At 36.5% G+C, this 27,755-nt stretch overlaps 1 protein-coding gene across 1 annotated transcript in view; it reads left to right on the forward strand.

Annotated features, from left to right (window-relative positions):
• The window catches only part of CUBN (cubilin), a 169,257-nt gene that overhangs the window by 84,320 nt on the left and 57,182 nt on the right, over positions 1-27,755 (forward strand). Inside the window, 7 exon segments of the mRNA XM_087893689.1 lie at positions 10,007-10,111; positions 10,611-10,725; positions 11,105-11,162; positions 11,449-11,485; positions 11,487-11,547; positions 19,148-19,333; positions 24,396-24,510. Of these exon segments, the coding sequence (XP_087749815.1) occupies positions 10,007-10,111; positions 10,611-10,725; positions 11,105-11,162; positions 11,449-11,485; positions 11,487-11,547; positions 19,148-19,333; positions 24,396-24,510 (677 nt within the window).

Below are 27,755 nucleotides of genomic sequence, written 5' to 3' on the forward strand. Positions count from 1 at the left end.
TCTCTGCTCAAGGATAGTGGTGATAGAACAACCTTGGACTTACTAACTTTTATTCTTCAGAAAACTGACTTGCTGTTTGACAGGTGGTTTGTTAATGCTATCTCTGCTCAAGGACAATGTTGATAGAATATCCCTGGTGTTATTAACTTTCAAGTTAATTGTGTAACAAATTTTAAAAGAGAAGAACTCCTATTTTCAAAGTGAATTATTAAGGGACTGACTCCCCCTGTGGGAAAAGCCTGAAATGGGAAAAGTTCAAACTTGTGTTTAAAAAAAAAAAGCCTTCATTTTAAACAGCATGCTGGCAATAGTAAGATGTTTGACAGAAAGGAGAGTACGTTTAGAATCTCTCCTGGATGGGAGCCATTCAGTCTTTTCCAAATCAACCAATTGCCTTTTGAATTGGAGAACCTGGCTAAGGGAGAGAGTTGCTGCATTTCTGGATCCTCATTTTGCTCTATTTACTCATACTCATGTGACTTTCAACAAAATCAGATCAGTCGACAAATCAAACTAATAATTATTTTGGATTTACATGCCTTTCATACAGTACTTCCTGGGAGGAGTGGGAACTTGCTTGGTGTGCTCCTCTGGATGTAGGCTTTGACCTCTTAACATATATCCTCACTCTCCTTTTAGATTCAACATTAGAATCCACCCTTTCACCATCATTATCTACGCTTGAATCACAGTTGCCTCTGCATGATTTTGTTTTAATTGACATATTAGTATTTGGATGTCTGTGTTTAATTTAAATAAGAGCCTTTTTTTAGTGTGTCCATGTTGTTAACAGTAGTTAGCAGTTCAAAAATTGGCAATACTATTTGTGCCACTACTAGGCATTGTCTGGTTATGAAATCAGTGACATTTGTTTGTTTAAGTCTCATTCTTTTGTTGTGTAAGCCTTGGAGCAGCTGGGCAAATGACTGCATGTGAACTGAAAAGGGAAAGCTTTTTTTTCAAGGATAGAGACAGAAAAATCTAAACCTTCGTAGCTCTCTAGCTATGGATTCCATTGCAGACAGTCATATCTATTTAAGAGGTTTAATGAAATGTAGGTGAAAGATGATTACTTTGGCAAGTAGCTGTTCCTCTTTTAGGAATCTATCAACTGAGCTGTTCATCCGTAGGCTTGAGTAAGGTCTGAGATTCAGAATATGAATGTTGCCTCTTCTTCCTTTTCTTCATAGAAGAGATGATAAAAAATACCAGCCTCCGGTAAAAATGAAAAAAATACAGGTTTCCAGCAGGAGAGTAAAAGAGAATAAAGTAAAATGGAATAAAATAGGAAGAAATAGAAATTAAAAGGCTAGTTAAAGATTGAATTTAAGAGTAGCTTTAGAGGGAGCTCTTATCAACAGATGCTACTTCTTATGCTATTTCTACTCCCTCGTGCAATTTTCTAGATAATAGATTATTCATCTGGGTAATGAGCCTGGTAAGAAAAGTCTATGTTAGTGTTTCTCAAACTTCGGAACTTTAAGATATGTGGATTTCAATTCCCAGCATGCTGGCTGGGGAATTCTGGGAGTTGAAATCCATATATCTTAATGTTGCCAATTGAGAAACATCAGTCTGCAAAGATGCACTGTTATCTTTTCTTCCTGCTTTTGGAATAAGTAACTTTTTACAAAGGTTTTTAATATAGGTTTGTAGCAGTTTGGCTATTTTTTTAAATGAGTTCTATGGCATACAGAGAAAAGCTTACTTTTTTAATCAATCAGTCATAAAAGAGAGATTTACAGAAAAACTTAAGGGAGGTGTTTTCCAGTTCACTCAAAGATAAAAAGGGGAGGACCAAAAATGCATTTCAGATTTCTGTTACTATAGTTATTCTAATGAAAGTAGTTTTAGGCTTGCCCAGCCTGTTTCTTGATCTAATCTTCCTTTTAGGGCTGACTTTTTGTGACCAGAAATAAGTCTAAGAAAAGTTATAGAATTGCATACTTCCCCATATGAGCAGAAGAAGGAATACTTGGTTTCATTTGGTCTGATTCTTGGATTATGTTACATGTAAAAGAACTGTGTTTTTAAAAATAAATTGTAGTTTCTTTGTTAAAATAAGTCAACCACAGATTCTGGCTTGTTTAAAAAACTGAAATGCCATTGAAACAACAAATCCTGATTTTCAGGAGTTAGGCACAGTGAAATATTTCTCTTCTAGAGAAATTCTAGAATTTCCAAAGAACTGAAAGGATGGAAAAGAAAAGAAAAAAACTACCTGATCTGGCCTACCTAAAACTGGACAACCACTAGAGGGCAGCAGAAAGATGTCCTAAGCACTATTGTTTTTTTGCTAACACATTTGGTCATCAGTTTTTACAGATAAGATTTTGAAATCTTGAAGAAAGACTTGTATGACTTCTATACAATTGAGAAATACACATTAAAGCAAGCTGGGTATTAATTTCTTGTATGCAGCCAACATTTTTATTTTGTTAACTACCCTTGCCTTCTATGGATTCTCTTCACAGTACAAAAACACAGATTCCGTTTCCTTAAAAGAGATCTAATGTTAGCAGCAATAAAATTCATAATAATATACTATATTCATAACATGTTTCAAAGATCGATAGAACAGCAAGTCTATTAAGTCTAAATGGTATTTCTTTCTTCCAAAAATCAAAATGTTCTTAGTTTCTCAGATTTCTGAATGAGTTTAATAAGCAGTTAACTAAACTGAAATAAAATCCCATGATTTCTATGCACTTTGGGGAAAAAAGGGTGATTGAATGTCTAGGATTTGTTTTTGTTTTTTTACATCCTGCATGAATCAAAGCAATGGAATTAAAGGGGCTGTGCTGTTCTTTCCACTGAGAATTTTCCTTGGGAAAATATGGGGATTCTGTTTTGTTTAATGCAAAAAGGAAGGGCATGGCAGGGTGTACCATTTCAGATGTGATAACTACATTCAAACAGAATGAATTGAAATAAATACAGCTGATAATTTTGTTATCTAGGATTGAGGAGACTAATTCTGAAAATTAGACATATTTAGCTATACAATGAACTTTGTAAACTGTGAACTGTGAAGGTTTAGAAGGAAACCCCGGGAGTTAAAATTTACATGGTACAAAATATATATTTAAGCACATATGTAGCTGTTATCAGGCATATCATTTTTGCAAATTATGAAAGCTTTATTGAATGATAAAAGTAGGATGAAAATAAATTATGAAAGTAAATTCTAAATACATAAGTAAATAAAGTCCTCAACTTATGACCACAACTGAACCCAAACTTTCTGTTGAAAATTTTGATAAGTGAATTTGTCCCATTTTATGACTTTTCTTGCCACATTTGTTAAGTGAATCACTGCAGTGGTTAAATTAGTAACATGGTTGTTAAGTGACTCTAGGCTCTCCATTGACTTTGCTTGTCAGAAGGTCACAAAATGACTCCTGAACACTGCAGCAGTCATAAATATGACTCAGTTGTCAAGCATCCAAATGTAAATAATGTGACCAGGAGGATGCTGCAATGGTCATAAGTGTGAAAAATGACCATAAGTCACTATTTTCAGTGCTGTTGTAACTTTGAATAGTCACTAAATGAACTGTTGTAAGTCGAGGACTATTTGTATTTTCAGTTGCCAGTTGTGTATGGTGTGCGTTTGAACAAAATATTATCAAAGAGGCTTTACTTCACAAAAATCTGATAAGATTTCTTTCTATAAATACTTATAAATTAGAGCTTATTAGTTTGAATATTACCAAAGTAAACGAAGTTGGTAAAAATCAAATGCTGGAAGAGTGATAAACTATAAAGTAGCAAAATAATCTTTGAATAAAGTAAAACCCGCTGAGAATAATACTGAGAACAATTGAAGTAAAGAGTAATATGGCTATCAGATTTAGGCTGCAAAAATCCATGTAACCTCTAGAAGGCAATAAAGCATTAATTCCAGGGGTGAAATCCAAAATTTTTCCCTATCGGTTCTGTGGGTGTGGCTTGGTGGGTGTGGCAGGGGAAGGATACTGCAAAATCTCCATTCCCACCCCACTCTGGGGCCAGCCAGAGGTAGTATTTGCCGGTTCTCCGAACTACTCAAAATTTTCACTACCAGTTCTCCAGAACCTGTAGGAACCTGCTGGATTTCACCCCTGATTAGTTCCCTGCAACATTTTGCTGCTACTCTGGTCTACAAACTTTGGGAAATTATCAATCTCTGAGATAAAATGTGTTAATTTTACTTATTTTGATTAGATGAATTAGAAAACAGGTGATAAAAGGTACTGGTTGGCTAAAGTTTTCAAGATATTTCACAATAAAGATTTATACAGGCGACTATATTTGCCTACAAGGGAGGGAGATGTTTAATGATCATGATGCCTCGTAACTTCTTGTCAAAGTACGATAGAACAATAAAAATGGTACCACAGGGAAGTGTATACATTTATCTTCACTTTGAGAACAGCAAGGCAGATGACTATGAAAATGAAAATTTGCTTAGATCCTATAAAGGACTTGGTGCAAACCTGTCACTGAAAATTCACTTCTTACAGTCTCATTTAGACTATTTCCCTTGGAACTATGGGGCAGTGAGTGATGAGTATGGGGAGAGATTCCACCAGGATTCCAAGGGAATGGAGTCTATCCATGCTTGCCAATTACTGCTGGAATCTTCCCAGGGATGATCCTACTGCAGTTCACAAGAGAAAAGCCAAAAAACGCTGTTTAGATACTGAATAAAGGTAGAACCTTGTCATTTAATCTGATGTTAGAGCTTGTCAGTTTTTTCATGCAAAAAGCATGAAAATATTACATGAAAACCAATAAATGAATGGAAAGTTATTGTCACAAGTAAATGCCTTATTCTCCATTATGTAAATAGTACATGAACAGGGTATCAGGGGTTAACTTATTCTCCACCTCTTAATGTATTCATATTTCACCACTCCCATATCTAGCTCCACCCATTGTATATATAAGGAGCTGCATACGTCCATTCTGTGCTTCTATCTGTGAATATTCAGTGAATATAGAATGCCTTATGTAAATAAACAGTGATTTATTTGAATTTATAATTCTCAACTTATTTATTGAGTCTGATCCTGAAAATATCATAAAAATCTGGTAGCAGAGGATGGTTGAATTGACTCAATAAAAACTTAAACATGTCTAAAAGAGATAGGCCCAACACCAGGGCATACAGCGAAGAAATGGAAGCGGATCAAGAAATAATCGATGAGTCCACGAATGCAATTTCGAGAGAATCTGAAGAATACACCACAGACGACGAAGAAATAATAAATGAAGACGATGACCAAGAAGAAAACGAAATAGAAAACAACGAACTCAGGTCAGAGATACTAAAACTTTTAAAAAGCCAAAAGAGCGATTAAAGTCTAATCGCGAACCTCCAAGATATACTAAAAAACAACGGAGCAGCGAGAGAGAAGCACATCGCTACTGAAAAATAAAAAGACTCAAAAATAGTGAGTAATATGCTTGCAGATAAAAACGCAACGAAGAAGAAAACCAACAATCCCGCGCAAAATTTCGAATGGCAGCCATCTTGGTTTCAACAGACCCCTAAGATGAGCGAAGCAGAGCCAATCAGAAAGCAGGATTCAAAATATCTGGCGCGAAAAGCCTTACTCGATGCAAAAATGAAAGAGAAAAAAATATATTACCTCAGAAGAATCAGACACAGAGAACGAAGAAGATTCAATAGACATGCAAGTAAAGTCAGCAATGAAAACGCTTTTTGCAGCATTTGGACCGAAACTGAAGATCACTAAAAAATCAACAAAAAAACAAGCAAGCGAGCCAACGCCTCAAAATCTACCCGCTCCTATCCAGACGGCGAGAGCACCGACGCCTGAGCCCAGAGAGCCCTGCAGATACCGCCCCACGCCGCAGACTAATCCAAGGACCAGCGCCTTCAGCGAAAGAATACGAGCGCCCACTATCACCAGGACTCCAAAGATCGAGCCGGAGACTGATTCATCGGAAGAAGAACAAAGCGAGGGAGCTGCAGCAGCGAGAACCTCTCACGATGACTCCAGGAACGAAATGAGCAACGCGCATGCGCAAGACTACGCAGACAACTTCGGAAGACATGAGATGCGGAGAGAATCATGCAAACTCGTTGCGAGCATCCCCACGCCGTTTTGCAACTTTCATCATTTGCAAGACCACGGACTACCTCCGGTTGTAAGTAATGGACCCAACAATGTTGGGAATTTACCCAATGACTTCCCAAAGCTGAGAATAGATGGCATTAATTTGCAAGAATGGTATCAGCAGCTCCAGGTTGTCTTTATGAAAGAAAATTTACTCTTTTTTATTACTAACCCCCCAAAAAGACCTTGGACTCTAAAATTAGATTGCCTACACCATAGAGCATTCTTCTTATTAATTTCCAGTGTATCTCCTGCCATGTATCACAGTATTAAGCAAAATCTGACTGTCTCAGAAATTATTCAATGCATGTTTAATTTATTTCACAGTGAAAGTGTAGCCACTACCACAAGAATGTCTAAAGATTTCTTCTCTTCTAGGATAAAGCCAGGGGTTACCATAAGTGAACATTTAATATCTTTAAACAAAATTAGAGCAGAACTGCACTTAAGGGGGGAGGTAATTTCAGATCAAACGATGAAAAGTGTTATCATCAACTCACTTGACCCATCATGGGATAATTATATGTCACATTTAGACACAATCAATCTAGGATACTTATCCATAGAAAGTCTATCTAACAAGTTAATAGCTGAAGACAATTCAAGAAGGAATCGTTATAACAACCACATAGAACACAAACAATATAAAAAGGTAGCATTTCAAGAAAGATATCATGAACCATTTGGATGCCACAATTGTGGGTCCAGAGAACATAATAGGAGGGATTGTCCTAAAATTCTAAGAGAAAGACATAGGTCAGAATATAGAAATAGGTACAACAACAGACAACCTTCCATTGATAGACATAGGTATAGAAGTCCACCCAACTATAGAGAACATAGAGGGGGCAGAGATAATTCAAAGGATAGAAAGTCTGGCTCACTGAATGGGCTAAACAAACATGACAACATTAACATACAACAACCAGAGAACAACAATTGGCTTATTGATTCTGGAGCAACCAATCACACTACAAATAATAAAAATATATTATCTTCTTTTGTAGAAGATAAATTTGTAATCAAAGTAGCTAATCAAGAAAAGGTTCAAGTAATAGGTAGAGGGAATGTAATCTTACCCAGCCTAGGAAAAGTAGAGGGGGTATTACTAATACCTGAGATACCTCATAACATACTTAGTGCAATAAAACTAAGCAGAGATTCTGACATTAACATTGTGTTCTCAAAAGGAAAGGCAACATTAGAGAAAAACAGAACAAACATAGGCACAGTAATAATCAAAGGAGGTCTACCTTATTTAATGACAAAGGAGAAATGGTTAAACAACATTGATTCAAATATGGAAGATGACAATGAAATAGATAATGGAGACAATAGTAACAGTGACAATGAGGAACATGAAGTAACTCATAATCACAAAGATACACACAATGAAAAAAAACCTAAAATAGGTAAACCAATTCACGATGAGTGTGCTCATGTCTTACATAGGAAATTAGGACATGCCAGTTTTCCTGTAGTGCAAAAGATGACTGAACATGCAGAAGGTGTTAAAATAAAAAATTGTGAAAACTATTTGGAATGCTCAGTATGTAAATCTACAAAACTCAAAACTAGTCCCAGACCTAGAAAGTCAACGAGATCAACTAACAAAATTTTTGATTTGGTACACATGGATCTAGTTGGTCCATTAACACCATCAATTACTTATAAAAAACGTTACTTTCTAACCATTGTGGATGATTATAGTCGTTATGGATTTGTTTACACATTAAAACATAAAGATGAAACCTTTCAGAAATTTAAGGAGTTTTACAAACGTATAGAAACACAACACAATATTAAAATAAAACAAATCATGACAGATAGGGGATGTGAATTCATGTCTAAGGAATTCTCCCAATGGCTAAAAGACAAAGGAATGTTACATTACACATCTAGCCCATTTTCCGCATTCCAGAACGGAGTGGTAGAGAGAAAGAACTCAACATTACAAACCATGATTAGATGCACATTAGAGGATGCTGGCTTAGGTAAACAATTCTGGTCAGAAGCCCTACAATATTCTAATTACACACAAAACAGAACTTGGCCCAGTATTGTAGATAAGACACCGTATGAAGCAATGTATAACAGGAAACCAAAACTAGCACACATGCATATATTTGGAGTCACTGCAGACGTACACATACCTAAACAATTAAGGCGCAAAGGTGAGAACGTATCCAGAAGACTTAGATTCACGAGACAGGTACAAAAGGATACAGGTTTATCGATAGTAATAACAAATTTATAGTTTCCAGAACAGCTGTGTTCCATGAACAGGCCAACTGGTCTAGAATACATCTTAATGAAATATTCCCAAACACCAACCCAGGCACTAAACTCCAAGAAAAAAGGAATAGAGAAGAACATAGTAACAACACGCATAAAAATAAAATCAAAACATGGACAAACAGTCAACACAAAATAAGAACAGATTCATTAACTAAAAAGGAAGCAAGGTATTTACATGACAATGATACTAAACCAGAAAGAGCAATCAGAAGTAGCAGAAACCAAGTGCCAAACAAATACAAAGATTATGTAATGTATATGGATGGAGAACCACCAACACCTAACACATATGAGGAAGTGTTAAAACTTCCTCCTGAAGAAAATAAAAAATGGGAATCAGCCATGACTAAAGAGATGGATAGTTTACGAGGGCTAAATGTATTCACACCTACAATTGCACCAAAGGACAAAACCATCATTGGCACTAGGTGGATATATAAAATTAAAAATTTAGAGGGAGGCAATACTCTATACAAAGCTAGATTAGTTGCACAAGGTTATGCACAGAAATATCCCGAGGATTATACAGATACATACTTCCCCACAGTAAGAACAGAGAGTGTCAAGACAGCTCTGGTTATAGCATCAGCACTCAACCTCAATGTGTTCCAATACGACATACAGACTGTGTATTTACATGCAAAATTAGATATGATGTGAGACAATTATCTCAAGATGGATTTATCAAAGCAGTTCATTGCGAAACATCAGAGCAAATAGCTGACATATTAACAAAGCCTTTGCCGTCTAAGCAACATAAATACTTGACTTCTAAATTACATGTCTTATATTGTTCTGAATCTGATTGTAATTGTTGTAATATATCGAATCGGCATTTAGAGGGGGATTTGTCACAAGTAAATGCCTTATTCTCCATTATGTAAATAGTACATGAACAGGGTATCAGGGGTTAACTTATTCTCCACCTCTTAATGTATTCATATTTCACCACTCCCATATCTAGCTCCACCCATTGTATATATAAGGAGCTGCATACGTCCATTCTGTGCTTCTATCTGTGAATATTCAGTGAATATAGAATGCCTTATGTAAATAAACAGTGATTTATTTGAATTTATAATTCTCAACTTATTTATTGAGTCTGATCCTGAAAATATTGTAACAGTTATATTATTGATATCAATAAAAAGATAAATTTATAATGATTGGTGTGGCACCATTCTCATTGCTATATCACATTTAGCAGAAAAGTTATGGAGCATAATCGCACATCCCGCTCATAATTTTGAATTATTTTGATGCAATTTTGACCTGAAGCTGGAACCAATTAATTCTCAGGACATAATTTTTCTTTATTAGTGACCCAATTCTGTAAAATTAAGCAACTTTCTTTCTCCTTGTAGACCAGTGCTATCTACTGATAGTACTAATCTTTGTTCCAATTACACTGCCAAAATCTTACTAAAGTATTTAAAATGATGCCTATCCTGTTCTCTTCTCAAACATTTTTGATTGCCTTTTACAACAAACAACCGTAGAGCTCTTCATTACTTTTACATATTCCTTGTTTATCCATTCACTATTTAGCTTTGTTTTGGTTTTTTTATATGTCCTTCTAGATCTATGGTGGATATGATTCATCATCACCTAGGCTGCCCCAAGTTCGCACTCCAAGATTATCACAGAATCCTTTGCATGTCTTTAGCACTGGAAATGCAATTACAGTCAGCTTCAATCTATCTATCTATCTATCTACCTATCTATCTATCTATCCATCCATCCATCCATCCATCCATCCATCCATCTTAGTGTTTCTCAAGTTAAAGTTGAGATTGTGTATTTCAACTCCTAGAATTCCCCAGCCACACCTTAAAGTTGCCAAGGTTGAAAACACTGATTATTTATTTATTTGTTTGTTTGTTTGTTTATTTATTTATTTATTTATGCCATCCATTTCACTGTCAAGAGAGTCTGGGCTAGAAATATAGACGGCTTTGAAAATTTTGTTTATGTGGTTATACTGTACCAAATTCCAAGGAATCATTTTAGCAATCTTCCTTTTTATTATTGAACAGAAATATTAGAGATGTTTAGAATTGGCTAACTACAAATCCCTGACCCCCTCTGGTCCTGAATGCTTTCTTCCATTTGGCCAACTTTATTGGCCAATTTCTGGCCTAACATTTGCCAGAAATTGATATTGTGGATTTCTGCCATCTTAAGGATGAAACACACCTGCACACATATACAAATAAAAAACTTGCAAATCTCTTCAAAAAACAAGGAAAAAGTATCTCAGAAATTCTGGATGCTCTCCCTCTACATCTTCTGATCACAGGTGCTGCAAAGGATTGGTTGCAACCTCTGGCTATCGTAAGGTTGTTTCTGCCTCAGAGAATGATTAGGGAGTAAACTGAAACATGGCTTTTTAGCTCTACAAAATGAAAGCCTTCACAGAGGTCCAATTAATTGAATAAGGAGAAAGCTTAATAGCCATTGAGTTTACAATCTGCTGTTTGATAAGGTATATAGAATTAGAAAATGCAGAATTTAGAAAACCTGTTGCTTCTTGACTAAACCATTAGTTAGAGGAGCCTATATGTTTGGTTCCATTTCATACAACTTTGATAAGTCTTTTATTAAGTAAGCACTAAAATAAGCATTTATCTCTGGCAAAAATAATGTAATACTATTTCTACTATTTCTATCATTTCTAGGTTGTGGAGGCATTTTACAAGCTCCATAAGGTGAAATTTACTCTCCAAACTACCCACAACCTTGATAGTACAGATAGAGCCTTGATAGTATAGTGGTTTAGTGCACCCTGTTATTAACACAGCTGCCTGCAATTTCTGCTGGTTCGAATCTCTCCAAGGCTCAAGGTTGACTCAGCCTTCCATCCTTTCTAAGGTAGGTGAAATGAGGACCCAGTTTGTGGGGGCAATAAGCTGACTTTGTATAAATATACAAAAGTATGAAGGCTATTGCTTAACGCATTGTAAGCCGCCCTGAGTCTCCGGAGAAGGACGGCATATAAATCAAATTAAAAAAAAAAAAAAACACCTTACGGTAAGAACAATGACTGCTCTTGGATCCTCCCGTGTTGATAAAGGTCATCTTATTATGCTGAACTTCACTGATATACAGCTAGAATCTTACATTAAATTTATTTTTTTATTTTTATTTTATTTATTTATTTGTCAAGCATATATAAGATAACAGGTAAAAGTATAAATATAATTTGAATACATGAAAAGAATAAGTAAAAAGGAATATTAGGACAGGCACAGTAGGCACCCTGGTGCACATATGCACGCCCCTTACAGACCTCTTAGGATCGGGGTGAGGTCAACTGTAGACAGTCTTAGGTTAAAATTTGGGGGGGGGGTTGGGATGAAACCACAGAGTCAGATAGTGCATTCCAGGCATTGACCACTCTGTGGCTGAAGTCGTATTTTCTGCAATCGAGTTTGGAGTGGTTCACTTTAAGTTTGTATCTGTTGTGTGCTTGTGTATTGTTGTGGTTGAAGCTGAAGTAGTCATTGACAGGTAAGACATTGTAGCAGATATTTTTATGAGCTATGCTTAAGTCATACCAAAAGCAGCATAGTTCTACGTTTTCTAAGCCTAGAATTTCAAGTCTGGTAGCATAAGACATTTTGTTGTGAGCAGAGGAGTGGAGGACACTTCTTGTGAAATATTTCTGGACATGTTCAATTGTATTAATGTCCGATATGCAGTCGGGTTCCAGACAGATGAGCTGTATTCAGGAATTTGTCTAGCAAATGTTTTGTATGCTCTAGTTAGTAGTACAACATTACCAGAGAAGAAGCTATGCAAGACTAGGTTAACATGTAATGTTAATACTGCAATGTGCTATTTTTATTTAGTTTTGGGATTAGGTTTGGTACAAGCATAGCTCACATTGATCTTTGGCCCCTGGGGTTGGGAAATTAGGATATCGGAAATCCTTCAATTGCTTCAGTTCTGATTTGCATTCAATGTTGATCATGCATCATACAATTTTTCTAAACAGCAAGTGGCAATCAAGAGATTTGACCTAGTTTGGCTATTCTAAAATTGTGTACTTCTATAGAAAATATATAATAAAATGTTACTTCATCCTATTGGTTTAACATTGAGAATTGTGAAAATCCATCACATAAAATTTCAAAGGACAGAAAAGACATGCCCATAAATTCATTTTTCCATTGCTAAAAATTCTGAGTTACATCAGTGGCTATGTGATGATTTTATTAAAAATATTTTTTATTCCATTTATGACAATCAACATGATAATAATATCCTGTCTCTGGACTATGATATACAGTATCTCAAGAACACATGCAAATTATTAACTAATGAACTAGCATTTATGATGCCTCATCCTATGATACTGAGAGGTTCATTTACCAAATGGCTTCCAGCATGTGCAGATTATCTTTTTCCACCTAGTACCAACATTAAGAAATTTGCATTGTGTCTCTAAATTATGATGCCCAGCTTTTTCTAGCCCTGAGGAGGCTGACTAGTTTAGCAATAGCAATAACTAAAATGCTAACTCAGCCTGATGCCTTGAAATACTGAGATATGATTTTAATCATTTGCTGTTAGGATGAGAAACAACAGTTGGTACTTCCATTTGTCTAAGACACAGCGAATTTTAAAAAGATAGAGTTTCATGACCATAGTCATAGCCTGGTTTAAGTTGATCTGCATTTTCTAAGGTAAAATAGATGCTTCACATACCATTCTAAATCAAAACTAGAAAGACTGTTTTATGGCTTTAGGTTTATTATATAATCAGCTGATGAAGATTAAAGAATTAGAACCATCCCCTATTTTGCTTGCTCTGATGAGGTTGGGCTATGAACTGATTCTGAAGGATATGAATGAACATTGCCATCTTCAATCTTCAATCTGCTCCTAGTCCATCCTAATCCTCTCCCCTCCCCTTTTGCTCTACATCAAAGTAGGCTTTTTCAAATTGTGCAGCACAAGTGGGCCATGTAATTTGTCTCCTCAACTCCTCATTTTCAAGAAAACCAATTGTAATATTTATATTTATATAATATTTATATTACAATTGGCTTTCTTGTATTAATTGTGGTGGGCCCAATGCCTTCCATCCAGTTACTAATTGCTCCTCTTCAGAGGCTATTTCATCCTGGGCTAATAGATTGGAAAAATGTGGGGACTATCTTTGCTGTTGTTTTTGACAAATATATCTTTTTAGTTTTTTTCTTCTTGTCAAATTGATCCCATGGAAATTACCTACAAGTAGAGTGTGGCTAAGACACTGAGCTTGTCGATCGAAAGGTCGGCAGTTCAGCGGTTCGAATCCCTAGTGCTGCATAATGGGGTGAGTTCCCATTACTTGTCCCAGCTTCTGCCAACGTAGAAGTTTGAAAGCACATAAAAAATGCAAGTAAAAAAATGCAATTTGGTGGGTGATGCAGAATAATCTGAAAAGAAGGTTGAAATTTACTCCTCAATTGTTCCTATTGGGTATAACTATGGACTGTACAGTATCAGAGACTAAATTGATTTTGAATCTAATATCAGCAGCTAGGCTGTTGGTAGCACAATATTGGAAGAAGGACTCTTTGCCTACTATTGAAGAGTGGATATTGAAAGTAACGAACCTAGCAGAAATGGCGAAAATCTCAGCATACTTGAAGGACTATACACAAGAAAGATATGTATCGGAATGGAGAAGATGGATTGACTATATTCAAAATAAGTATCAGACAAGAAAATATCAAATAGCTCATGAATGAACGTTAAGTATTAGAAGTATTTTGTTATCTATAGTGGAGTTAAGGTTTCGGGGGGGAGTTAGTAGTCTAAGGATAAGTAGGTTAATCTAGTTTAAGATTGTTAAATGAAACAATTGGTCTGGGAAGTCTGGGGGGAGGGGGGATGAGGGGAGGGAAAGGGGGGAATATGGGGGGGAAGAAAATTTTTGTTTTTTGTAAAACTTTTCAATTAAAAAAAATGCAAGGAGAAAAAATAGGGACCACCTTTGGTGGGAAGGTAACAGTGTTCCATGCGCCTTTGGCATTTAGTCATGCTGGCTACATGACCACGGAGACATCTTCGGACAGAGCTGGCTCTTCGGCTTTGAAACGGAGATGAGCACCGCCCCCTAGAGTCGGGAATAACTAGCACATATGTGTGAGGGGAACCTTTATCTGAGAAATGACATAGGACAGGAGCTTGGTGAAGGCCAGAAGAGTATTAGGAAAGACTGCAAGAAGGAAAAAAAAAAATGGGAGAGGAAAGGATCCTTGGGGGGAGAGAGAGATCATGTAGAGCAAAACAAGCAATCAAATCTCAAATCTTTTCCTGACTATCACAAATAAGATGTAGAAAACCCAAATTCCATAGCTGTCTCCAAGTGCAAATATACCTTTCTGTTTCCTAGCCTAGGATTCTCTAATGATTTGGCTTGTTAAGTTCTTCTAATTGGACTTACATAGCTTAGTATTTGGAAGAGGTGACAGAGCAGAAGAGTTGGAATGAAGCTGACAAAAATTTGCCAGTTTCCTCCTATAACTCAAGTGGCAACAAGAATGGTGAAAGGATGATGTTTTCCACACACTGCCAGTTCGCCAGTAGATTGGTGAAACCTTGACATAAGTAAGCAATATCTGCACTAAGCAGAGGGTTAGACTTGACAGTCTAGTAGCGCAGTGTTTTTCAACTTAGTCATTTTAAGATGTGTGGATTCTGGGAATTGAAGTCCACACATCATAAAATTACCAAATTTGAAAAATACCACTCTAGTCCTCTATGATTGCATCCCCTATATGTTATTTGCTCATGCAGATGCAAAGTATCCCCAAAAACCCAGCCAAGGAAAAGAGGGCAACTGGTCAGCATTACTATAAAAAATGGAAATCCAAATACAGATTTTTGAAGTCAGCTAAATTTTCCATCATTATGAATGTGGGAAACAAGCTGCTAAAGGCTGCCATGTGGAAGAGATCATAATCAGAAGCTGAATAAGTGAAATCAAAGATTCACCCTCAATCAGACATTTCCAATTTTACGCGGGAGAAAACCTGAATAACCAAAGACCTACATACAAACACCCGCAAAAACCTCAGAAAACAAATACATATACATACATACATACATACATACATACATACATACATACATACATACATATTATTTTCAGCAGCTGCATAAAAATCTTGGTTTACGTAGGAAGAACCTGGCTAAAGAGAAATACACATAAAGGCCTACGAAAAGAAAAAAAAACAAATACTGTACCTTTAGAGGGAGGATACATGGGATGAAGGTGTGGCTAACTGATGAGGGCCTATAAATCCGAAATAGATCTATCTTAGTCTCCTTAGTCTCCCAATGGGCAGCAGGGAGCTTGCTGGCTGCTGGAAAAAAAGCCTAGAAACTAGTGGATTGGTATTTCACTGAACTAGGGCTGCATAAAAAAATTGGTTTACGTAGAAAGAACCTGGCTAAAGAGAAATACATACATACATATATACATATACATTATACATTATACATATACATATACATATACATATACATATACATATATGATGGTATTTTTAAGATGTTAATTGCTGCTATTCTTATTTATTTAGAAAAAAAGGAACAGTAGTAATATTCATATTAACTTGAGTTTGTTCATTCAAGAAATCTCACTTGGAAAAATAACCAAATTAATTTGCTTTCTGAATAATTTATTCATATTATTTTTCAGCCTTCTGATCTACAATAACAATTTTGAGAAGCTTTAAACACAGGTCAAAAATATGAAGTACTTTCACTGGAAGCAGTTTTGCTTCAACTATTTTCTCATTTCCTTGTTTTTTTTTTCAGCAGCAATAAAGTCTGCAGAGAATAAAGTTTGCAAAACTATAATATTCTGCTGATTTCTGAAATGCAGGGATCATTTGATTCAAGTTCCTCTTAAAACCTTTCTACTTGCTCTTTACAAAGTTATACCTCAGAGAAATGCCATATTCAGTAGATTTCCAAGATCTGAAAAATCTTGCACCTTCCCACATAGAAGCTCAAGAAAAAGTAAATGATTATTGCAGCAAATTAGCATCTGCCTAATTTTTTTTTTTAGTAGGGATAGAATATAAAAAAGAAAGACCTAGGTATTAGAATAGCAAAATTAAATCTGAATAACTAGTTGTAAGAGAAAGTTGATTGTGGCAAAAAAAGACAGGCACCCACAGCTACCTGTTTGCAAAATGCTACACATTTTCATGTTATAGTGAGACTCTCCAGATAACTGATTATTCAGTCAACAGAGAAAGTATACATGTGGGGCATTGTATACACAACATTGTATACACAACTGTAAGATGTGTGAACTTTAAGTCTCAGAATTTCAGGGGGAAATGATAGGGAAACATTGATCTATTATACCAAACAAATAACTTTCGTAAAACATTTGTAGAAAACATAGTTTTCCTATCATTGAACACTTAACAGCTTTGAAGAGAGTTTTTAACCAGTTGTACTTCAAATTTTGCTTGCAATTGCTGCATTGATTGTTAAACTTTTTTTGATAATGAAATCCAGATTGTTCTGAGTGACTAACCTTCAGTGGGAATTGTTCGAAATGTCTTCAGCCTCAGGGCCAATATTTTAACTGAGGAAAGCAAGCCTAATCTTAGAGTTGGCAAATAGAGAGAGAGTTAGGGCAGAATGGAAAGACACTCATAGCAGACTGGAAAAAAATCTTCTCTTTTATGTTTGTTGTATCCTTTTACAAATGTTTTCCATCTGTTCTTCCTTAGTGAGTTTACAAGACTTGGCTAGATTGAAGAGGCTTTTTTAAACTATGGAGAAGGGGCATTTTCAAGGAAATACTTTTTTCTCAGCTATCAATAAACATTTGCAAGTGTCAAATAGTGACAGAACAAACACAGTTGTAAGGAAACCAGTTATTTCAATCATTGCATCTTAGTTTGATTATAACTTCATACAGATTTTGAAGTTGTTCAAAACAAATTCAGAATTTCTACCATGCCTGGAAAAAACCCTGCCACTCTCAAAATATGCATACCATTTATTAATCTGTAAAATGGGAAAAAATGATTGATTTACTCCAATGTTCTTAAGCAAACATTCCTTTTTTAAAATGTTTCTAATTATATGTAAATCAGGACAAAATGTAGTTATTTGGAGATTTTTAGTTTTAATTGATGCATAGTTAATAATATTTTATAATGGCACTTGCTTTCTTTTTGATTTTCATAGGGGACTCGACATTTACTTGCTGAACCTGAGTGCAGATCCAACTTCACTTAAAATTCATCTACTCTTATTATTAAGTATTGTATATTATATATGCATACATCTGAGTAATCTCTAATTACATTCATAACCAACACTAGTGAATAATATTTTCACTAAAATAAATCTTACTTTATCATTGTTGCTAAAGATATTACAAGGTGATATTTAAGCAAGACTCCGAATAATAAATAAGGACTTCAAATTGTCTGAAATACAAGAAAAAGAAAGGAAAGGGAATGTAACCTTTTCCAAGAAAAAAAGAACAATTTAGACAGAAACATACTAGGTGAAATAAAGTTTTCATTTTTAAAAAAAGTAAATATCAGGGTAGGAAAAAGGAATTTCATAAACTGGATACTGAACATCCTTTACCTTTAATAAACACAGAAAGAGTAGTTTCACACATTGCAGTAAGGCATTTTTTACTTAAATATTTAAAATATGGTTGATTGAATCAGTGACTGTTGGCTAGTGTAACAGTCATCTCTAAACCATGCTGTAAGCCATACCATGCTTTTCCCTTCAACTAATCTGAATCAGTCTGAAAGCAAATCCACACTTCTGAGAGTCCATAATACAGTACTGATGCTGTTTGGGAGCAGAAGTAACTTATTTCTGGAACAGTTGCAGGATTATTTACTTCCTTCCCATTTTTGACTCTTAAAATTAATAGGCATAACTGCAATTACTCATATTTTGCAAAAATGGGTCTGTACTTTATGTATGTATGTATGTATGTATGTATGTATGTATGTATGTATGTATGTATGTATGTATTTATTTATTTATTTATTTATTTATTTATTTATTTATTTAATTTATATAGCCATCCATCTCCTCCCAAAGGGGACTCAGGGCAATGCGCAACAATAAATAAAACACCCAATAAAACAGATAAATACATATAAATCACAATAATAAATAACTAAAAACAAAACTGCTATCCCTGAGCAATGGAATCAGCAAAACAAACCTCCAGTTTCATTGAAGCCCCAGGCCTGGCAGCATAGCCGTATTAAAAAAGTCAAAAGAGAGGAGAAAATCTAATTTCAAAGAAAAAGGATGTTCCACAAGGTGGACACCACAGCAGAGAAGGCACATCTCTTGGGTCCCAATGTATGTAGGTCCCTCACTGATAGTACCTGCAACATACCTTTTCTTCAAGATCTAATAGAAAACAGGAACTATGATGGTCAGTCATGTCAAAATAGAAGGGACAACTGAACAGGGGAACTGCCAAACAATTTTGTCCTGCATCAAATGCATTGTTTTTTTTTTATATATATAGTAATAAATTTTATTTCTTTTTTTAAAAAAGTACAAACAGACGATTTGTCGACAAACAGATCACAGGCAGGCTGGTACTACATATGGATATTTACATTTGCAGGTAATGCATTTATATAATATATTTCAAATGCTTATAAAATGTTGGAATTGTTTATGGGACAACTAAACTATATAATTCTAAAGTTGTATTGACTCTTCTGTCCTACAGATTTTTGATGGTCCAAATAGGGAAGCTCAACTTCTTGGAAAAGTCTGTGGTGTGCAGAAACCTTCTTCTTTCACGTTTACCCTAAATGCCACATTTGTGTGGTTTCGCTCTGACTCATCTATACATCTCCGAGGTTTTCAAGCTTGGTTCACAGAAGGCACGTTTCTCAGTGATATAAAATCCCTGCTAGACTAATATCCTTGGCCAAAAAGCCATTTAAGTATTGAGGTTTTGGATTAATTTAAGACAATAACAACCATTAAAAGTGATTTTTTTTGCTGAAACTTTCAAATACAATAGGACATAACTTTGTGAAGAAAAGTAGTTGAAGTATAATTTGGCAAATTGCACATTTTTAAAAGATATAAATGAGAATCCGTTTGGTGTAATGGTCAAAGCACCAGAGTAGAATCCAGGAGGTGGTGAGTTCTAGACCCACCCTAGATGCAAAACCATCTGAATGACCTTGGGCCAGTCACTCTCTCTCAGCCTTAGGAAGGCAGCAATGGGAAACTACTTCTGAAAAACTTTGCCAAGAAAACTGCAAGGCATCGTCTAGGCAGTCACTAGGAATCAATACTGACTCTTATGCACATGTGCACACTGCACGCACGCATGCACACACATACACACACACACACACAAAAAAATCTAATGTCTAAGAAATCAATCCATTCCCCTCATCTGAACTTTCACAAATGTTGGTCTGTCCATGCTAATTGACAACAGCTCCCTGAGTCTCCCATGTAATCATAGCAGTTGGCTGGGGAATTCTGTTTTATTTATTTATTTGATTTTTATACTGCCCTTCTCCAGCAGGACTCAGGGCGGTTAACAGCCAAGGTAAAAACATAGCATACAAAATTTAAAACAATTTAAAAAGATATTAAATAGTTTCAGCCCACAATTTAAAAACACCCCAATAAAATCAATTATGAATTAAAACCGAAAGATGGGATCAAGCCAGCCCGGCTAGATGAAACAAGTGAGTTTTAAGGGCCCAACGAAAAGTCCGGAGATCCGGGATTGTATGTATCTCTGGGGATAGGTCATTCCAAAGGGCGGGTGCCGCCACAGAGAAGGCTCTCCCCCTGGGGGTCACCAGCCAACATTGTCTGGCCGACGGCACCCTGAGGAGGCCCTCTCTGTGCGAGCGAACCGGTCGGTGGGAGGCTATTGGCAGCAGAAGGCGGTCTCATAGATACTCAGGCCCTAAGCCATGGAGCGCTTTAAAGGTAGTCACCAACACCTTGAAGCGCACCTGGAAGACCACCGGGAGCCAGTGCAGCTCGCGCAGGAGGGGTGTCACATGGGAGCGCTCCATTGCTCCCATAATCCCCCGTGCGGCCGCATTCTGGACCAGTTGGAGCCTCCGGGTGCACCCCAGGGGGAGCCCCATGTAGAGAGCATTGCAGTAGTCCAGGCGGGAAGTGACAAGTGCTTGAGTGACCATGCGTAAGGAGTCCCGATCCAGAAAGGGACGCAACTGGCATATCAGGCGAACCTGATAAAAAGCCCCCCGGCCACGGCCGTCATATGCTCTTCTAAAGACAGCAGTGCATCCAGGAGGACCCCCAAGTTACGAGCCCTCTCTGTGGGGGCCAATGACTCGCCCCTCAATAACCAGCGATGGCACCAGCTGGCTATATCGGGACGCTGGAAGCCACAGCCACTCAGTCTTGGAAGGGTTGAGTCAGAGCCTGTTTCTCCCCATCCAGGCCCGCACGGCCTCCAGGCACCAGGACATCACTTCAAGGGCATTATTGGGGTGGTCTGGGGTGGACATGTACAGCTGAGTGTCATCAGCGTACTGATGGAACTCCACCCCAATGCCACGGATGATCTCACCCAGCGGCTTCACATAAATGTTGAACAGGAGGGGCAAGAGGACCGACCCCTGCGGCACCCCACAAACAAGGCTCCTCGGGGTCGACCGCTGCCCCCCTGCCAACACAGATTGCGACCGGTCAGAGAGATAGGAGGAGAACCACCGTAAAATGGTGCCCCCCAACCCCAACCCCTCTAACTGGCGCAACATGATACCATAATCAATGGTATCAAATGGACATTTGATTAATGGACATCCACACATTGCAGCATTTCCAGGGCTGAGAAAGATTGCTCTAGGGAAAGAGTGTCAAACTCATGGCCTTGCGGGCTGGATGCATCATGCGCTGGCCATGCCCACCCCCATTTTAGCAAAGGGGAAAAAGTCATGATACATCACGTGACAACAATGTGATGATGCAAGGTTGACACCCCTGCTCTAGCAACTATCTGAAAAGAACTAAGAATGTTAAAAAAGAAAAACAATGAGATACTTAATTGGTGCAGATCAAAACATTTCATTGAAAACACTTTATTAATATCTATAATTTCCCAGGAAACAAAATGTATTAGTTTAAAAAAGAGAAACAAATGCTTAGTCAGAAACTTCCCATACAATTTTTTTTTAAATTATATTTTATAGTACTTCAATTTCTATGTTATATTTCATGCTCTAAACACTTATTTATATTGTTTTCAGTTTTTAAAACTAATGTTGAAATGATTACGTTGAAGTAGGTATTAGGGAAATTCTGCATATATTCTGCATATATCTGTAAAATGTATTTAAAAGCCTGCATTGGGAAATATTTACAATTAAAAATATTTATGAAGCCTATATACCCATTGGAAAGAATTGCAGGAATCAAATAGAAGCTGATTCTGTTTAATGCTTTTAAAAATAACTGCAAGGCTTATTCAAACCAGATTTCTCACACAATGCTATCAAGAGCTTGTTAGAATAGAATAGAATAACAGAGTTGGAAGGGACCTTGGAGGTCTTCTAGTCCAATCCCCTGCCCAGGCAGGAAACTCTACACCACTTCAGACAAATGGTTATCCAACATCTTCTTAAAAATTTCCAGAGTTGGGGCATTCACAACTTCTGTAGGCAAGTTGTTCCACTTATTAATTGTTCTAACTGTCAGGAAATTTCTCCTTAGTTCTAAATTGCTTCTCTCCTTGATTAGTTTCCACCCATTGCTTCTTGTTCTATCTTCAGGTGCTTTGAAGAATAGTTTGACTCCCTCTTCTTTGTGGCAACCCCTGGGATATTGAAACACTACTATCATGACTCCTCTAGTCCTTCTCATCATCAAACTAGACATAACCAGTTCCTGGAACCGTTCTTCATATGTTTTAGCCTCCAATTCCCTAATCATCTTTGTTGCTCTTCTCTGCACTCATTCTAGAGTTTTAACATCTTTTTTACATCGTGGCGACCAAAACTGAATGTAATATTCCAAGTGTGGCCTTACCAAGGCATTATGAAATGGTATTAATACTTCACATGATCTTGTTTATGCAGCCCAGAACTGTGTTGGCTTTTTTTGGCAGCTGCTGCACACTGCTGGCTCATATTTAAATGGTTGTCCACTAGGATTCCAAGATCCCTCTCACAGTTACTACTATTGAACAAGGTACCACATATACGGTACCTGTGCATTTTGTTTTTCTTCCCTAAATATAGAACCTTGCTTTTTTTCACTGTGGAATTTCATTTTGTTAGATAGCGTCCAATGTTCAAATCTGTCAAGATCCTTCTGTATCTTGAGCCTATATTCAGGAGTGTTGCTTATTCCTTGGATGACACCAGCTTGGTGTCATCTGCAAATTTGATGAGTTCCCCATCTATCACCTCGTCCAAGTCATTGATGAAGATGTTGAAGAGCACTTGACCTAAAACAAAGCCTTGGGGTACTCCACAGCATACTTCCCTCCATGTAGATGCAGTTCCATTGAGGACTACAAATTGAGTGCGGTTGATCAGCCAGTTACGAATCCATCTGGGGGTGATGCTATCTAACCCACATTTTTCTACTTTATCTAGTAGTGGGTTATGGTCTACTTTATAAAAGGCTTTACTAAAGTCCAAATAAATTATATTGACAGCATTCCTCTGGTCCACTAATTTTGTTACTTTGTCAAAGAATGCAATAAGATTAGTCTGGCATGATCTGTTTTTGACAAATCCATGTTGGCTTTTCGTTATTACTTGGTTTGCTTCTAGGTGTTCGGTGACTCGTTGTTTGATTATCTTTTCCAGAATCTTCCCTAGTATTGAGGTCATGCTGATAGGTCTGTATTTCCTGGATCTATTTTGTTTTCCTTTTTAAAAGATGGGAACTACATCAGCTCTTTTTCAATCCTCTGGCAGTTCCCCTGTGCTCCAGGATCTTTGAAAGATATAGTTCAGTGGTTTTGAGATTTCATCTGCCAGTTTCTTCAGAACCTTGGGGTGTAATCCTTCTGGTCCTGGTGATTTGAACTCATCTAGGGTAGACAGGTGTTCACTTACCATTTTCTTCCCTATTTTAACTTGTGTTCCTAATCTGTTTTTTGTGGTGCTGTTTTTGATAGGTTGGACTGTTTTTTCCTTTTGTATAAAGACAGATGCAAAAAATGAGTTAAGTAGTTCTGCTTTCTTCCTGTTGCTTGTCACCTTCTTGCCACTTTCTCCCAGCAATGGACCAATTGTTTCCTTGACTTTTTTCTTGTTTTTAATATGTTGGAAGAAGCTTTTTTTGTTATTTTTTACTTTAATCGCAAGCCTTTGTTAATTGTGAATCTTAGCTTTCCTCACTTCATTTTTACAGGCTCGGGCTATTTGCTGATATTCTGCCTTAGTTATTTGCCCCTCTTTCCACTTTTTATACTTGTCCTTTTTGTCTTTCAATTTGCTAGAGAGTTCTTTATGCAGCCATGCTGGTTTCTTTTGAGATCTATTATTTTTCTTCTTCATTGGTATTGTGCTAGACTGGGCATGTGAGGTCACTACATTGTCATAGAGAGTTAACAATAGCAATCTGGCTTCATCCTGAGACAAGTTGAATATTCCCAAATGTGAATCCCAGAAAAGAGGCACATTTAATCTAGCTCTGCAAATGTAAACTTGTATGTGTATGTTGACGCTGAGCATACAGATTCCTTTAGTGCTTTTCCAACTATATATTGATATTGTGACTCATTTTCTAGATACACACTTTTTTTCTGTGAAGTTTTAAGTGGAGAATGATGGATACTAGTAGATTTTTATCTATGTTGTAATCAAGTTTCTTTTGGCTACACTTTGCCAAATCACTTATTTTGAGATCTATACTATGACTCTTTAATTTCATTGCAGTTCAGCTACTCTAATTACCGGTATTTGCATATTTCTTATTACTCCAAAGTTTGTGGAAGCATCTCAGAAGCTGATTCAGTTGGTGGAGCCATTTCTTCTCTGCATCCAGCAATATACCCAAATAATCAGAATTGTAGTTGGATTATTCGAGCTCAAGAACCATGGTAAATTAATGAATTCATCTCTCCCTGCTGAGAAAGCAAAATGACTAATATCCTCTCCTCTTCTGTAAAAACAATACAAAATTCCTCCATTTCTTATCTGCAGGAAATCCTGCATCCTGTTAGATGGGAAGTATCAATGATGCTTATCTCTTAATCTCTTCTTATGGGGATTTAATGTGAAAAGATTTAACAATCTGGTGCGAAATGAGATAAAGTGTTTAGTGTACAGCCTTGATTTTTCAGTATTAAACACCATGGAAATAGGTCATAAAGAAGATTATTACACAAAGGAAACCATTGTACAAACTAGTCCTGCGGATATTAGAAAAATGGACATGCAAACTGTAAAATTAAATTTACAATTGAGGTAGTTCTCCATTTACAATCTCTCATTTAGCAACTGTTCAAAGTTATGACAGACCACCCAAAAGATATTTAAGACATGGTTTCAAAATTATGAATGCTGTAGTGCCACTGCCATTGTTCATCCTCACAACCAACCAAAGGGACTCCCCCATCCATCCGCCATCCATCCCCCATCCATCCACCTTTTGATCCAAAGCCAGCCATTTGCTTCTGTTGAGTAGCTTTAGGCTTCCTTGTCTGGTTGAATAGCCATTCTCTCTTGGGAGAGAATAAATTTGGGTAATCTCAAGGGGCAGGTGGAATCCTTGGGAGGCCACTGAATAGCTGATGGAAAGTAGGCCTTGGCCTACAGGCTGTAAATGCCCTCTGTGTAGTGGTTACTTCTGCTGACCAGTTTAGGTTCTTTTGCCTGGCTGAATAATCAGCTAGCGATTAGGATGAGGTCCTTATCCCAAGGATCAGGAAACAGAGCATCAAGTGCCTCAAAGGTGGGGAAGGCCTTGGAAGGCACCCTGTGCCCCACTTAACAACCAGCACATTTGTTTAATAATTGCATTAGTGAGAACAGGAAAATGACCATTGAGATGTACAACCATTGTAGTCATAAGTAGAGGACCACCTATATATATCTGGTCTTTTAATTTTAGTTCCCCATACCTGGAGTTAACTCTAGTCATCTCTAGACTAAGAGACTGGTTAGGATCATGAAGTGTGCTAAGTCAGAGGTCCCCAAAATATTTCAAGTATACTGTGAATGCCTATGCAGTACTATAATATAGGTTAACTAACTATATAGTGACAATAAAAACTTTTTTGGAGCTTAGACTTTATGATAAAAGTACTGTTCCTCTTAGTGAACACTAGATAAACAATTTCTTAGCACACACTGTAATTTGTAGTTTGAAAATCTATACACCATAATTACAAAACCTACTAGATTTGCATAAGTTTAATGGAGAAGGATTCACATTTATTATAGAGCACAATATTAAGTTCTTAAATTCAACTATTTGTTGGAATAGTTGACTGGCTGACCCTATTTTTTTAATTGTAATACAACTGGTTTGGGTATCCAAATCATATTTATTTACTTACTTACTTACTTACTTACTTACTTACTTACTTACTTACTTACTTACTTACTTATTTACTTACTTACTTACTTTTGTATATACCTGCTTAGTAGGCCTTTCGCCCCCACCCCCCCAAGCGGTGTTCTTTTTTATACAAAGTCAGCTTATTGCCCCCACAAACCGGGTCCTACCTCCTTACCTACCTCGAAAGGATGGAATGCTCAGTCAACCTTGAGCCTGGTGAGATTTGAACTTGCAGGCAGCTGGTGTTACTTAACAGTGCTTTAGTCTGCTGCACCACCAAGGCTCTGTCAATTAGGTATGGCATTGGAACATTAATATAATATGACAAGAAGGCTTGCCTATCCCTTGTTTCCCTTTTACCTAGTGACTATTATTCTCAGTATTGTAATAGTTGTTGTTGCTGAAAGCAAATTATAATTTCAGTTTGCAGAAAACTAGAGGAAATTTCTGGTTTTCAAACCTGGTTGGTGATTTTGAATGAAACATCAGTTTGTAATATGCATCTTAGTAGGGAATTTATAACTCAGTGCAAAAGAAACGAGAAGAACATTTATTGTAAAGATTGGGGGGGAAAGGAGATTATTACAATTCTTGGAGGTAGCATGTTTTTTACTGTAATGCTAGGCATCTTGTTCTAAAAGAGAAAAGATGCAACATACTTCTATCAGCTTTCTGATATGTCTCATGGGTTGAGTTAAATAATTCTGTTCAGATTCTTATTGTATGTTTGGCTTTGGGAAATAATAACGAGAAATATGCATTTCTTGTCCTACTCTAGGAAGCTCAGAATTTACAAAAACGTTGTAAAATTGCCAAGAATACAGAAGGGGGCCAGGCAAATATGCAGTCCTATGAAGGATAGACATTCCTTTATTAAAGTAAATAGCCACGGGCTCAAATATAAAATATATTTTATTGAGGAAAAGGAAACAAAAACTTAGATCACCCATATAGAAAAGGAGGAAAACTAAATCACACATAGAAATTTCCAAATAAAAATCAAGAAATTTCATTTTGGCTCCCAGTGGAGATATGGTGAAGATTTTAATCCAAGAAAGTTATAAAGAGATTAAGGATCCAGATAAATTTGGAAAATTGAATTTTATTATAAGTTTTTGGAATTAACTATAAAAGATAAACAGCTTTTTGTGAGAACAGTTTTATTTTGGCTATCAGGTTATTTCAGGTCATAACAAAAAATGAGTGATGACTTAGAAACTGGACAATAGAGGGAAATAAATATTTTAAGCAGAAAAAAAGTACAAGCCTATTCTTGATGCCCGTTAATACTGAAACTTACAAAATGACATAAAATATTATAAAATCGGAAATGTTAAAAGAAAAGAAGAACGGAGCCAGAAATTAGTAACTATGATATCAACACTGTCAGTAATTCTGTTTCCTTCTATAAACTTAGCTAGACTATATCTAAGAGATGCTAATAAAAGAATGAGAGATGTGGAAGAAATTTTATCTGACAAAACAGAGAAAGTATTGAAAATGGAAGTACAAATATAGGCCCAGAAAATGATTTGGAGAAGAATGATTTATGGATATGCAACAGAAATTAATTTTTTAATTTTTTAAAATGATCCGTAAAATATTTTCATATTGTAACTACAAAAAAGGCTTAATAAAGCTTTGATGAAATCTGTGGGATAGGATAAAGAGGAATGGAAGAGAAATCAAATCCTAGAACAATATTTTATTGAATTAAAAATTAAGACTGTTAGAAATAAAATGAAGGAAAAGTTACTTTATTTGATCAAAGTTAAAATAAGA

Source organism: Pantherophis guttatus, chromosome 4, assembly GCF_059756535.1.
Source record: "Pantherophis guttatus breed Tessera chromosome 4, ASM5975653v1, whole genome shotgun sequence".
Taxonomy (NCBI): domain Eukaryota; kingdom Metazoa; phylum Chordata; class Lepidosauria; order Squamata; family Colubridae; genus Pantherophis; species Pantherophis guttatus.